This window comes from Helianthus annuus, chromosome 9, assembly GCF_002127325.2.
Source record: "Helianthus annuus cultivar XRQ/B chromosome 9, HanXRQr2.0-SUNRISE, whole genome shotgun sequence".
NCBI classification, from domain to species: domain Eukaryota; kingdom Viridiplantae; phylum Streptophyta; class Magnoliopsida; order Asterales; family Asteraceae; genus Helianthus; species Helianthus annuus.
The window spans coordinates 131,035,917-131,051,075 of NC_035441.2; the positions used below are offsets into that span (position 1 = coordinate 131,035,917).

Sequence of the window (15,159 nt, forward strand, 5' to 3'; positions counted from 1 at the left end):
AATAAAGCAAGAGCTTTAGGCCTCCATTTTCCTAGGGCCTCAAATTCTAACAAAATATATTATATGTTGGTATTTGGACGGCAAGAAACGATGTCGTTTTCAAACAAGCGGTCCCGAGTGCAACGAAGACACTAGACGAGATTAAATCAATGGCGTATTTGTGGGTGAAGAATCGGTCAAATGTAGAGTCACTAACATGGGAAGATTGGTATCGTTTTAATGTAATTGGTTAACATATGTAATCTTTATATGGCTTGGTGATGTACGATTGTAAGTTTGGCGGGTAGCATCTTACTACAATAAATAAAATATCTTCTGTCGACCGTTAAAAAAAATTAGTTGCAACTTATACAACGAATAAATAACAAGGATAAAATTCCAAAGAATTTTCTATCACTCATTATTTGTGATTCTCTTTCATTGATTTTTCCTCCACCTTCTAAAATAGGCTTTTAATGCATGTGTGAACACGAAACTACGTAAGGACCTTTTCATTTATTAAAGCCAAAGGTTAACCGAGAAGGCGAATGAGTATGGTTACATTTTTCAACAAAACTGCATCTTTCCTTTTATTTTTTTACAAAATTGCATCTTTCCTTCTTAATCTTCACTAACGTCTGTCTAACTACATGAAACATCAGTTTTTTTAATGGCAACGAGGACAACTTTCATTCAACACAAACAATGCAGCAAGTAAGTTGATGTTGTTTACAACATACACATCAAGAAAAAAAAAAAACAAAAAACAAAAAAACAAAAAAAAAACATAACAGTAACAAAACAAGACATTGCTAGCTGCCTACCCAATTCCTTCGAATATTCTCCATTTATATTGACAGCCCTCGTCCTGTTCTGCACCCACTGAAACGCTTGTTCTTTGATATCTTCTACCATTTTATACGGCCCCACTTCATGTCTTTGAAACATTTTCTGATTCCACAAATTCCATAGCGTTAGTGTTAATGAAACAAACCCGATAACTGAGTATTCTCTTCAAACTCAACAGATCGCCTTGTTCCCAATCTCCCATAAATACCGTGTCATCCACATAGAACATGTAGGAAAAACGAAACATTATTCGATAACTGGATCCCTTTAAAAAACCCCTCATTTACATTTAAGATTTGTCAAACATTTTGTTCTTTCCAAATTCCATCCATTGATGTTAAAAATTTCAGTTAGTTTTCTGAAATATTATTTCTCGCAAAACATATAATTTCTTTTTTCTTGTCGCTTTTCATCAGTTTTATTTCATAAGCTAATTTAGAAGTATATTAATTATTCATGTTTTTAAAAGAATATAATTTATATAGAGATTTTATATTTATATATTATTTGTTTAGTTTGGTTATACACTTTTCTCATTTATTATTTTTTATATTTTAGACAAAGTGATTAGTTTTTTAGGACTCTAAACATGTCCGTGCTTAGAGCTCTATTATTAAAACTCGGGCTTTTTTAAATCATTATGGTCTCACTGATTCATTCACTTTGTCATATATAAAACTAGGTTATTAAAGATAAAAGTGAAATACTATATTATATTTGAATTGCTTTTCTGTGTGTTTTCAAGAGAAAGATACAACAGCCTTATATAGGTAATACAATAAAGGGATTTTTACATATTTCCCCCTCCTAAGTCTCCTTATTATGTATTTCCCCAAACCATAAAATCAATTACATATTTCCCCCTCCCTAACTCATATATATTACATATTTCCCCTTTTCATTTAAATGACTCTTCTTTATGACTATTTTACCCTTAATGAAATATTTAATTAATATTTACATATTTCCCCATTCTAATATGTAAAATCAATTACATATTTACCTAGATAATGTAGTATCACCCCAATTCTTCTACCTCTTACTCTTGTCAAACAATACACACAAAACCATAATACTCATAATAAAAACATAAATTCCGTTCATAATAGATTGCATTCAAAAAACATAAATTCCGTTCATAATAAAAACATAAACTCCGTTCAAACCCCAATTCTTCTACTTTCACATATTTTTTGTACTCTTTCCTCGTCCCCTTTTATTTGTTGACGCTTGATGTTGAGTAGAATCTTCAGGTATGACATTTATAAACAGTAGTTGGATCTTCCAACATTTATAAACGTTAAATGAACACATGTATTCCATAATAGAACCTTATTTTTTAAATTAAAAGCTCACCTTTTTCTTAAACCATGCCTACTAGGATGAGTTTGGTACCGGTACCGAAAATCTCCAAAAGTGGGTACCGGTACCGGTACCAACTATACCCAGTTCGGTACGGTTTGGTACTGGTACGATACCGGTATTTGAGGGTAAAAACCGGTAAATACCGGTATCGAAAATGCTAAAAGTTGGTACCAAATCGGTACCGAAAAAGTATCCGGTTCGGTAAATTCGATACCGGTAACCGGTACCGTGAATGATTTGCTCATCCCTAATGGCTACTGCTGGAATAAAAACACCACAAATTGCTAATCTAGTTAATTAATTTAACTGATTACAGTCATGTTTTCTAAAACTATCAGATCACAAACACCAACAGTAACCAAAACAAAAAAAATTGAAGAAACAAAATCACCTCAACAACACGAGTGATAGTTTCTTCCTACGATTGATAGTTTCTTCCTACGATTGTCAATAACCAAAATCCTTATTTACCTTTGCTAGTTTTAGGTAAAGAGGCTTATAATTTTTAACACCAACAGTAACCAAAACAAAAAAACTATATGCTTGTTGTTCCAAATTATATAATTTTTGTAATTTGTAATATATGTAATGAAGAAACTATCAGACCACAATATTTACATAAGGTTACGTAAACTTGAATCCTCAAGCATCCTTAAAATTACGAACGAACCAGTCAATAATCGATGAAGAAGATGAAAAAACAGATGAATTTGATGATATTACGAACGAAGTAGATGTCGAGTTTTTGTACATACCTGATGAAGATGAAGGTGGTCTTTGGTGGGGGAGAAGAAAAGTCGTTATGTGTAGGGTTTGATTATACGAATTGGGGATATACATTATTTGAGGGTAATTGGGTAATTTCTCAAAAAAAGGGAAATATGTAATTGATTTTATGGTTTGGGGAAATACGTAATAAAGAGGCTTAGGAGGGGGAAATATGTAAAAATCCCTACAATAAAAAGAGACAGCAACTTTACAGGAGTGAATTATGCTCCTATGTAGAATACAATATTATTGGTAATACATTCCATTTTATTTTCCTTGATTTATGTCCTGCCTTATACGCCCCCGCAAGATGGAGGATCCGTTGGATACGCCAATCTTGGATCGGTTTCGTAGAAATGGTGCGCGAGACAACGGTTTGGTGAGCATGTCAGCAAGTTGGTCTTGAGAGCTGATGTGCAAGACGCGTAGACAACCGGCCGTGACTTGTTCCCTAACAAAGTGATAATCCAGTGCAACGTGTTTCATGCGGGAGTGATAAACCGGGTTTGCACAAAGGTAGGTGGCACCGGTGTTATCACAAAATAAGGTAGGAGGCACTGTGTGTTTGATCCCAAGTTCAACAAGTAGATTCTTGAGCCACGCAACTTCTGCAGCGGCATTTGCAATGGCTTTATACTCAACCTCCGTAGAGGAGGGGGAGACAGTTTTTTGTTTTGATGACCGCCATGAGATGAGGTTGGATCCAAGGTATAGTAAGTAGGCGGTAGTGGATCGTCCCCCATCGTGTATGCACCCCCAGTCGGAATCGGAGAAGGCTTTTAAGTCTAGTGGGGAGTGGCGATTTAAGAACAAACCATAGTGCACCGTTCCTTTTAAATATCGGAGGACCCTTTTGAGAGCTTGCCAGTGTGACTGCTTCGGAGAATGCATGAATTGGGAGAGTTTATTAACAGCAAAGGAGATGTCAGGTCGGGTGAAAGCAAGATATTGAAGGGTACCAACAAGTTGGCGGTATGGAGTGGGGTCAACGGCGGGCGAGGTGTCGGTGGACGTGAGAGGTTCAGAGGTGCTAAGGGGTGTGAGTACTTCCTTGGCATCGTCCATTTTGTAGGTGGTGAGAATATCTTGGATGTGTCTGTGTTGGGAAAGGAATAGGCCATGAGGAGTGGGAATGACCTCAATGCCTAAGAAATGATGAAGTGGACCAAGGTCTTTGATAGAAAACTTGTGTCCAAGAGCTTGAACAAAAGCGTCCAAGAACGAGTTGGTATTGCCGGTGAGAACAATGTCATCAACGTAGACCAGTAAGTAGGCAACGGTACCGTTTTGATTGTAGACAAAGAGGGAGGCGTCAGATAGACATTTTTTAAAGACAAAGTTGTGAAGAAAGGTGGTGAGTTCGGTGTACCAAGCCCGTGGGGCCTGTTTGAGACCATATAGGGATTTCTTTAGTTTGCAAATGTGAGTAGGAAGGTCTGGATTTGCAAACCCGGGTGGTTGGACCATATACACATCTTCATGTAAGGTTCCATGAAGAAATGCGTTGTTGACATCTAGTTGGCGTAAGGACCACCCACGAGAGAGAGCAATGGAAATAACCTTACGAATGGTGACTGGTTTCGTCACCGGACTGAAGGTATCAAAATAGTCCTTGCCGTACTGTTGATGAAATCCTTTAGCAACTAGGCGTGCTTTATATTTGTCGATTGTGCCATCAGGGTTTCGTTTGATTCGGAATACCCACTTACAACCGATCGGGTTTTGGGTAGTGTGTGGAACAAGCTCCCACGTTTGGTTTTAGAGGAGAGCATTGTATTCAAGGTCCATTGCTTGTCTCCAGGTTGGGTCCTTCATGGCTTGGGTGTGGGTGGAGGGTTCGATGGAGTTGGGAAGCGGATGAAGCGTTGTGGTATTGACAAAGTTGGGATTATAATACTTGGGATTTGGTTTGGGTTGACGGCGGGTAGTGGTTGGTGGAGGTGGAGGTGTATCTTGTTCGGTAGCGGAGGAGGTGGTTGTGGGTGATGGTTCGGTGTGAGTGGTGGGATCAGTGGAGATGGTTGTTGACGGTGGGGGAGGAGGGTCTGGATGTGGGTCAGCTTGGGGTGGGGGGTGATGATAGGGGAATTAGGGGCAGGTGAAGCGAAGGTGGTGGAGACTGGTGTCTCGGCTGGGAGGCTAGGGGCCACAACTTGGGAGGCTGTGGGTTGGGCTGGAGATCGTGGTCTCGGCTGGATGCGGGAAGGTGGTGGAGATGATGGGGTGGAATTGGTTGTAGAATGAGATGAGTTGGAAAGAAAAGACTCGAAGGACACAGGAGGTACAGGGATAGTTTTTGTGTCGGAAGGAAAGATGTGTTGAATGAATTCAACATGGCGAGAGTGGTAAAGTTTATTTGTGGCTGGATCAAAGCATTTGTAAGCTGACTTTGAGGAAGAATACCCGAGAAAGATGCAGGATTTAGACCGTGACTATAACTTGGATGTGGTGTAGGGTCGGAGCCAAGGATAACAAAGGCAACCAAAGGGTTTGAGCTTGGAATATGATGGTGGGGTGTTGAATAACATGTCATAGGGTGATTTGTTTTTAAGGATGGATGTAGGCAAGCGATTTATGAGGTAAGTGGCGGTTTGAAAGGCATGAGACCAAAAATGTTGTGGGAGTTGAGCATGGTGTAGTAGAGCAAGACCGGTTTCAACGATATGGCGATGACGCCGTTCGGCGACACCGTTTTGTTCTGGCGTGTGGGGTGGTGTGGTATAGTGAGAGATGCCTTGAGAGGTGAGGTAGGGTGAGAGACCTATATATTCACCTCCATTGTCGGTGAATAGAGCAACGATGGGCGTTTTTAAAAAATTTTCAATTAAAGATTTAAATTGAGGAAAAAGAGTAGCCACATCGGATTTACGTTTGATTGGGTATAACCAAATGTATTTGGAGTATTAGTCCACAAAAATGACATAGTACTTGAATCCGTCAATGGATGTTTAACGGGTCCCCACACATCCGAGTAAATGAGTTCCAATGGCTTGTTAGCGATAAAAGAGTTTCGGCCAAAAGGAAGTTTGTGACTTTTATTTAAAGAACATGATTGACAATGAAACGACTCACGGGTCACCTTATTACATGAAAGTCCTATTCTAGAAAGTAGAGACTTTAATACTTGAAGAGATGGATGTCCAAGTATGTGGTGCCACTTGAGTAGGGATCCTGTTGGAGTGGAGTTGGCTTGAGGTGACGAGAAGAATGGTCCGTAGTAAACATCATTGACGTTCACCCCCCGCATGAGATGCGCCCCCGTGCGTAGATCCTTGACCAAGAAATGGTAAGGAAAGAATTCAACAGAAACACGATTAGTTCGACAAACTTTTGCAACAGAAATAAGGTTGTTATGCATATGAGGAGCAATCAAAACATTAGTTAAAAGAAGTGGACGTGAGTTTGTGGGTATGGTGGTTTGACCGATATGAGTGATAGGAAGAGTTGTACCGTCTCCTAGAAGGATCTCATCACGGCCTCCATATTCAGACAGGACTGGAAATGCATTCTGGTTGTTTGCAGTGTTGTTGGTTGCACCAGTGTCCCACATCCAAGGATGGTTAGGAGTTGAGCTAGTTGAAGAGGTGTTGACCGTTGGATTCGACGGAGCAGCCGAAGCAATTTTGATGTGGTTTTCTTGTAAAAATCTTGCTAACTTCCTGCATTCTTTTGTCTCGTGACCTGGAATGTTACAATAAGAGCAAAAAAGAGGTTCCTGTTAGTACGACTGTGCTTGGTATATGATAATTTAAAATAAATCAGACAAACAATATTATAATTATAAAAATATATGAATTATGTTTGATTTTATAACTTTAGAGTCAAATTTTTTAAAACAAACAAAAGGGTTTAATTTGTATGCTACAAGTTTCTTGCGGCCATCTAAAGTAAATGTGAAGCGTGGTTATATATTTATATATATGCTACAAGTTTCTCGCGGTCATCTAAAGTGAATGACGAAACTACCTTTTACCCGTACCACATCAATGATCTTGCAGTTTCTTGATATTTTTTAACAAATTAAAACAAAATTAATAAATATTGTTTTATAGCACAGCTAAGACTGATTATCCGCCATCACATCGCTCTCACCAACCCTTATCCATGAAGCATCTTTTTCAAATTTCAAACGCACACCCACCTCATGCGAAAGGGCATCCGCATCACAAATGGAGAACACAGGTGCGTCCTACGCATCGTCTTTCCACCCGCTTAAACGCAAATTCTCAGTCAAAAAGAACAAGTGTGTACCATAAGCGGGTCTCCACCCGCAACACACCATCCGCAGAAAGAAAAAAAAACACTCAGCTAGTCCAGAATTCCACCCGCTCACTCGTACGCACAGGAGCACCACATGACTAGGGGACTTAAAGGGGTATAGTCCTACACCCCCCCCCCCCCCCCCCCCGCGCGGGCCTAAGACCATATTTACACTTAACCCAAAAAACAACCAATTGGTAATAACAAATCCCTCATGGGCCAGCACGGAGGAACACAAATAGTAAAAGGTGAAAGCGACATGCGGCCAATCACGACTCGCCAGCCGCTATGCCAGGAGATCCCCATGACGTGCCATCGTGTAAGGGACAAAGGGTACAACAGACAAGGATGTGTGGCCAATCACGAGAAACCAGTTCACCTCTCCTTAACCTTCACTAACGGTCAATCGTTGACGAAACAAGAAATACATCCAGAAAGGGCGTGTAGCAAATCACGGCTCGCAGATGTACTCCCACCTCTGCAGGCACTAACTGCCACAACAAAGGGGACCAAATGAATATTCCTTGACAATGACACCTCGTCCAATCAACCTTCTTTCTTCTCCAAACCTCTCGGCTATAAAATAAATTACCACACTCCTCCAAAGGTTTAGGGATCTTTATCCTACTCTCTACTCTCTACACTCTCACTATATACTTTGTTCTCTCTCTCTTGAAAGAACAATATTTATTCTCACGCCGGCGGATGGTTACAAGAAGAACCCCCACCTCTCCTTCTCGTAATAAGTCTCACGGTGTCTGCTATTTTTGCAGATTACTCTCTGGATGTGAACTTGTGGTGATCATAAGATTAATCCCCCCGGTTAAACATCAGGTCCTATCCCTACGGATTAGACTCATGTTTCTTGGGTTCCCATATCTTTCGTATATATAGTGGAACCACTTGAGAATAAATATCTTTAGTGATGTGATATAACATATGTTCTTCACTTCTTTGTCGTGAATTCTCATTTAAATGAGCGGCTTTGTGCTTTGTTGCAACTAGATAATACTTAAAACACTTATAAAAGCTCTTACAAACTCCGTCTAAAATATAGAATTGTTTGCACAAGTTCTTGAAATGTTTTACATTATGTTTACTTGTAAAATCTGAGGTGATAGTGGAGGAGTGTTCTTGAAGCGTTCTTAAGTTTACTTGCAAAATTATCATTGGTGGGGATTTTTTTAAACATCTTTAAAATGTTGTGTTTGTTTACACATCTTTTTCAAAGAAAATTCAATGCAATATTATTCAGGATTTTTTTTTTTTTTTTTTGAGTATTCAAATATGAACCATATAATTATTATTTGTTTTGTTTCTAATTTATGTTATAGTGATAAACAGAAGAGAAGGCTGTCCACAAAACAAACTCATTTATAACCAAGGATTACCACAATGGACACTCATCTCAAAAATCTTGAATCACTTCACTTCTCTTTAAAATCTCTCTCTAAGCTCATGAATGGAAAACCCCAAAATATAACACGATGATTTCTTCGGAGCATGCACATTGTAATTTCATAAACCTTAAGAATGACTCGGGAGATGATTTATGTTCCCGAGTCTCATTTAACAGGGGGAGAGGAGGGAAAAGGGAAGAAAATATGACCATATATTCATCCTCCCAAATTGGAGAAATTATGAGAGAAAATTTTCCTTCCCCTCCCCCTCTTAAATGAGACTCGGGAACATAGTAAGTATCGTTTGAGGATGAAACTCGGCGATGAAATGATGTAACGTATCAATTGCATCCCGGAAACCAGGCACACAAAGAAAGCAAGGATACTCACACTTAGAAGTTGCAGTTTGTTATTTCACTTACTTTTTAATGCATCCAATCTTTAAGAAACAAAGATCTGTTTTAAAATTCAAGTACAAGCAAAAAAGAGTGAATATCATTACAAAAATTCCACATCATTGGGTTTTACAAAGAAACTTGTAATAACCACATATATAATCCATTCACAAGACTACATATACAAAAAAAAGATCCAAAAAATATACATATCGACCATACAATCACGCGAAAGCTGCGAAGGAAAACTGTTTACGCAGTTTTGTAGACACAAATTTCCCGTCGGGCCATGGGCTAGCTATGATGCGCGTAACGCTAAAATAAATAAAAAATGAAACCATGCTACAAAAAAGAAAAAGAAGAATTTAAATTGTTCCTTAGGTTTTGACCTTGATAGCATATATCTGCTCCAAAATATCCGCCACTTCTTTCATGGCGGGCCGTTTTCGTGGTTCCTGTTCTAGGCAATGAAGGATGACTTGAGCTAGCATTATTGCACCTTTACTTGAGTATTGGCCTTCTATCCTTGCATCCATTATTGTTTTTAACTTCTTCCTGTTTGGGAGCAACGGTTTGGCCCACTCGACCAGGTTAGTCTGTGGGCCGGGCCTTTTTGTGTCAAGTGCTCGTAGACCCGTCATCAATTCAAGTAGCACGACCCCAAATCCATACACGTCACTCTTTACGTACAAATGGCCTGCACATTTTGGTATAACATTACCATCTATGCACTTGAAAAGTACCATGCCTACATAGGCTTTTGGTTATATAGGGGGGTGAGTCGATTCGATTAACATTTATTGCTAGTAAAAAATATAAAAAGGCCATAATGACATAATTAAGTGTTTATAAGCTCATAGATTATTTAGTTCGGAAAACTGCAATCACTATTTTAATTATAGTGTTTGTAATCACATTTATTTACTATAATTTGTTAACTAGAAAGAATATAAAAGTGTTTTGAGAGTCGATCCAAAAATTTTTAACCCATTCTAAAATTTAGGGGCTGTTTGACAACTTTTGAATGGTTAAGTGCTAAACCAGTAAGAGGTCTAAACCATTAAGTGTTGAACCCGTAAGAGGTCTGAATCATTAAGAGCAAGTATAATGCTTAACCGTTCAAAGGCACATGTCTGACCAATTCAGATTAGAGGTCTTAACCATTCAGACTCTGTATAATGCTTAACCATTCAGAGGCAAATGTCTGAACCATTCAGACATCTGCTCGTGAAACAAACAGTCTGAACCATTAAGTGTTGAACCAGTAAGAGGAGTAAGAGGTCTGAACCATTAAGAGCCCCATTAAGAGCTAAACAAACAGCCCCTTAATCCTATTGACCCGCTACCCAACAGCTCATTTTGCAACATATACTAGCTATGTTTGGTTATGTAGTTAGAAATCACTACCATGAGTATGTGAACGAGCAGATAGAGAAAATAACACACATCTGCATATGGTATCCAACATAACATATAATATAACGCATGATCAACTACAAGTCTTGATGATTTTCTTTCACAAGATTCAGTTAAATACAATTTTGAACAACTTCTTTCTACTTGTCTTCATACAAGTGTAGGATATATGAAAATTTCCCAACATTTCTATCACTAATCATCTGAATTCTATTGATGTAATTTCATTAGATAGACAAGAAAAAGAAAGAAATGGAGTATTGTATGGCAACCGATGACTAGTATTTGTTTTAGTAAATTACTTTTGTGTTCATTTTACTTGACAATTTGTATCATAAAAATATAAAGAAATTACCATTGTTGGATAAATCCACAATAGGAAAATTCATTTCCATTGTACTTGATATTAGCTTTAAAAGACCCATTGGTATGTGAGAACTTTTTTTGGTAACCGTGAGAACCCATCAGGAAAAACTCACGGGGCCCCACCAATACCCTACCAGCGGGAACAAACACAGCCTTCAAGGTGTCTGCTAGAGGGCAATTAGGCGCTTATCACCGTGTGCAAGTAAAAGTTTTTTTTTTTTTTTTTTCAAGAATAATGGTTGCTTCGGTTCAAAGTGTCTAGTACCCTAATTCACTAAAATATATTTTCTTTATTAAAGAGAATCAATCTCCCCATCATCTTTCACGGTCGCTAACCATATGAACGAAATGTTATATGATACTCCTTATATTCAAAACAATAAAAAAGATCAATTTGACAAAGTCAAATTAAACAAGGTTATTTTGATAACTTCACAATTGATGCACGGAAGACCACATAAAAAAGAGCACACCGTCAATAATAATTTTATTTAAAAAAGAGAAGTCACCTGTAGCAATGTACTCAGGAGCAGCATAGCCATGCGTCCCCATCACCCTTGTTGTTACATGTGACACTCCTCCTGAAGGACCTAGTTTCGCCAACCCAAAATCTGAAATTTTTGCATTGTAGTTCTACAAATAGTCAAAAAAATAAAGATAAATGATCATAAAAACCACCAGCATACAAATAATATATGCATAGGGAAGAGTTCAATATAGATTGTAGAACAACAAATAATGCAAGACCTGCGAGAATCAATCCGAAGCTAAACCGTTCATTTTTTATTAAAAATTACATGAAAATGTATAGCTATAAAAGATTAAATAATTTCTCTCTCTAATTAATTAATTTCCTAGTTTACCTCTTCTCTCTTCCTCATAAGGCCATGGGGTATGGGGCTTGGGTTGGGGCGTGGGTTGGGGGAAACGCCCAAGTCACCACCCCGGGGGCTTGGGTTAGGGCTTGGGTTTGGGGCGTGGCCCCTTTGGCGTGGGTCTGAAGTCGGGCGTGGGGCGGGCTAGCAAGGTGACATGGTGGGCTCTCAATGGTCATGTGTCAACTCATGCCCCCAACCCAAGCCCCACCATACCCCATGGGCGTGGGTTTTTTTTCCCATTCCACGTGTCAACCAATGCCCAACCCAAGCCCCAACCCAAGCCCCACCATACCCCACGGTCTAACAAGTTTCATACACATGTCAATCAGATGTTTATAATATATCATAAATGAAAACACAAATAAATTCAAGGACATTCACATAACCGTATTTATGATAATAGATTAATAGTCATGTTAGATCTTAGATAAATACACAAATTAATGTACGTTCCAGATTGGTTCTTGCAGCTCTCTTTAAAAGTCAAATTTCCCTTTTGTCCCCAATTTGTGCATGCAAACACGGGGACAAAAGACAAATATGGATTTATAATGAATAATAGTGAGGCCGACGACACATTATATTATATAGAAGCAAAAGTAGGAAGGTAAAAAGTTATATAAAACTCTCACCCCATCGAGCAATATATTAGAGGCCTTAATATCTCTGTAAATGACGTTGTCATCGGAACTGTGTAAAAAAGCTAGCCCCCGAGCTGCACCTATGGCTATTTTAAGCCGTAAATTCCAAGAAAGTGGTTGAACTGCAGAACCTCCTGCACAATGTAGAACCCAACTAAGTTTCAAAGATCAAGTAATTGTAAATTTTACAGTTTTGACTTATACATTACTTACGTCTAAAAAGATGGTTTTCTAAGCTTCCCTTCTGCATAAACTCATATACAAGTAGAAGGTCTCTATCTTCCCTGCAGTACCCAAGAAGCTTCACCACGTTAGGATGAGAAAGCCGTCCCAAGAAGTTCACTTCGGACTGCAAATTTTATTCCAACAAACCATTCTCGTCAACCCAAACTAACCTTTTCTAGTTCTATGTAATAATTAATAAACAAACAACATAAACCAAAACGTAACCGCTTGGTTTTATAAAGATCATAGGTACTAAAAGCCGAGGCGCAAGTCGAGAGCCTCGCGTCAACAAGACGTTGCTCTATGTAAAACCAAATAAGCTTTATGTACAACCAGAAGCTACATCTCATTCGTCTATTTTACATATCAGCCTATATTTCAATTAAACAATTCAAATTTTTCATCCCTCCGTTTTTACATACGACCCCGCTACATACCCTAATTTCGACCAAATTGACCCAGATGTGGATGAGGAGGCGCCACCGGAAGGCCCAAACGTGTTTCCAAACCACCTCGTGCCGCAAACACGCTTATTAAAACCAAGCAAGACGGAAACACACTCTTGATGCAAAAATTCTACTTGATCAAACATTTAACATATTAAATCTTTCCTAAATCCATCTAACAATCAAAAAACTTCCTTTATCCATATCAGCATTTTCTACGATTTCCCGTCAAATGTAACCGTCATTTTACCATATAACCGTCTCATCTTACAACAACAACAATTGTAACAAATCACATCAAAACCAAAAAGTTACAACAAACAAAAAAACACACAAACCTGCCATTCCTGAAACCCTTGAACACTCTCATGATTCAACTTCTTAATAGCCACCATAAACCCAGTCCCATTCTTGGAGGGCAACAAAGTCTTTTCATCAACCCAACCTTTATACACAGTCCCAAAACCCCCCACACCCAAAACCATATCAGACTTAAAACTTCTAGTACACGCCTTCAAATCCGAATACGTGTACACCTTCAAGTCCGCCGCCGGCAACACCTCTCCGGCCGGTGACGCCGCCTCCGAAAACCGGCTATAGCCGGTACTAGTACTCGTCCCCGAAATTCCCACACCATTGCTCGTTCCAATTGATGTCCCTATACAAGTGAAAATCAGAGAGAATAACAAGATTGAAATTGAATATTTGAATTGAGTAAGTACCTGTGGTGGAAGAGGGTTTGGTGTTGGTGCTTCGATTGACGGAGATGGTTGACTGGGTGGTTTCTGAAGCAGAAGCAGAAGGTATGCAGTTTCCCATTGTTGGTGTTTGTTTGTGTTGTTATGTTTCCATGAATGGGAAAGTGCAATAGGAATAGGATGATTGATCTGGAAATTGGTTGGACTTTTGAAAGAAATGTCAAAGAAGAAGAGGTATGAATGAAATGTGGTATTGTATTTGTCTTCCACGGAAACCAGCTGGGGGTTTCTTTGCTCTCTCTCTCTCTCTCTCACCTTATTGGTTACGGAGTCAACTCTCAAACGGGTTTTCTATTCCTGATCGGTTTGTTTGTTAAAACGAGTTAGCTCACTTGGTGGTAAAGACTTTTGTGTGTGTTTTAAAAGAAGATTCTGTCCTTTTTTTTACGGCTATATCACCCGGTTAGGTATTTGGCCTTTGATCACCCAGGTTATGAGTAGGAATCCCGCGGTTGGTATATTATTGATAGTTTGAATCGATACCACAGTTCGCCCCACACAAAATTCGACTCTAAGACCTCCCGAACAGGAACCCCACATAAGTTGATAAACCTTCTCACCTCCTCCAAACCAGTTAGTCTACAGATCATTGGCATCTTAAGTTATGTCCTAAACAAAAGATAGTTTAAGATTAATTTAGTATAATTTAAAACTGAGTAAGTATTGTCAAAAAAAAAAGGGGAGGGGATGCATTTAGTAGCAACAAAAAAGTGTTGTTCATCTAGCACCACATGATAGCTCAAATTTGGTTTGGTTAGAGTTCTACTTTTAAAAGCTTGAATACGCTTGGCTTATTTAGTTAATTATTTTACATACACTTGTAATTATTTTTATATTTTTTAATTATAATTTCTCTATAATTTTAGTTATTTTTTTTAATTTAAGTATAATAATAATAATAATTAACACATATATTTAATAGAATTAATAGCCAAAATGATCCCTGAAGTTTGCTCACTTTTGCCACTTTAGTCCAAAATTCAAAATTTTTAAATCTGGGTCCCTGAGGTTTGCATTTTGTTGCCATTTTAGTCCAAATTTCAAAAACTCTCTTTTTTGACTGTTGCAACCAGCCTATTTTGTCCTTTTTTGCAGGGGTATTTTGGTCATTTTTATGAGTTATTATAACAAACTCAGATCAAGAACCCAGAATACCCCTGCGCAAAAGGACAAAATAGGCTGGTTGCAATAGTCAAAAAAGGGGGTTTTTGAAATTTGGACTAAAATGGCAACAAAATGGAAACCTCAGGGACCCAGATTTAAAAATTTTGGATTTTGGACTAAAGTGGCAAAAGTGAGCAAATCTCAGGGACCATTTTGGCTATTAACTCTATTTAATATATTAAATGAAAGTTATATAAACACAATACTCATTTAGGCTTGCAAACCGGTTTGAGCTCGATAAGTGAGGTT

At 38.4% G+C, this 15,159-nt stretch overlaps 1 protein-coding gene and 1 long non-coding RNA gene across 2 annotated transcripts; one reads left to right on the forward strand and one right to left on the reverse strand.

Moving 5' to 3' along the window:
* The first annotated feature begins 6,924 nt into the window (after positions 1-6,924).
* On the forward strand, positions 6,925-8,157 carry LOC110878707. Its single transcript, XR_002558162.2, has 2 exons — positions 6,925-7,828; positions 7,995-8,157. It is a non-coding gene; the product is annotated as an uncharacterized LOC110878707 (long non-coding RNA).
* Positions 8,158-9,094: 937 nt separating this feature from the next.
* On the reverse strand, positions 9,095-14,014 carry LOC110878706 (probable serine/threonine-protein kinase PIX13). Its single transcript, XM_022127060.2, has 6 exons — positions 13,711-14,014; positions 13,327-13,646; positions 12,531-12,666; positions 12,309-12,451; positions 11,308-11,431; positions 9,095-9,713 (listed from the first exon to the last, which is right to left on the reverse strand). The coding sequence occupies exons 1-6, from the start codon at positions 13,805-13,807 to the stop codon at positions 9,394-9,396; spliced, it is 1,140 nt and encodes a 379-aa protein (XP_021982752.1). The 5' UTR covers positions 13,808-14,014; the 3' UTR covers positions 9,095-9,393.
* Positions 14,015-15,159: the final 1,145 nt, after the last annotated feature.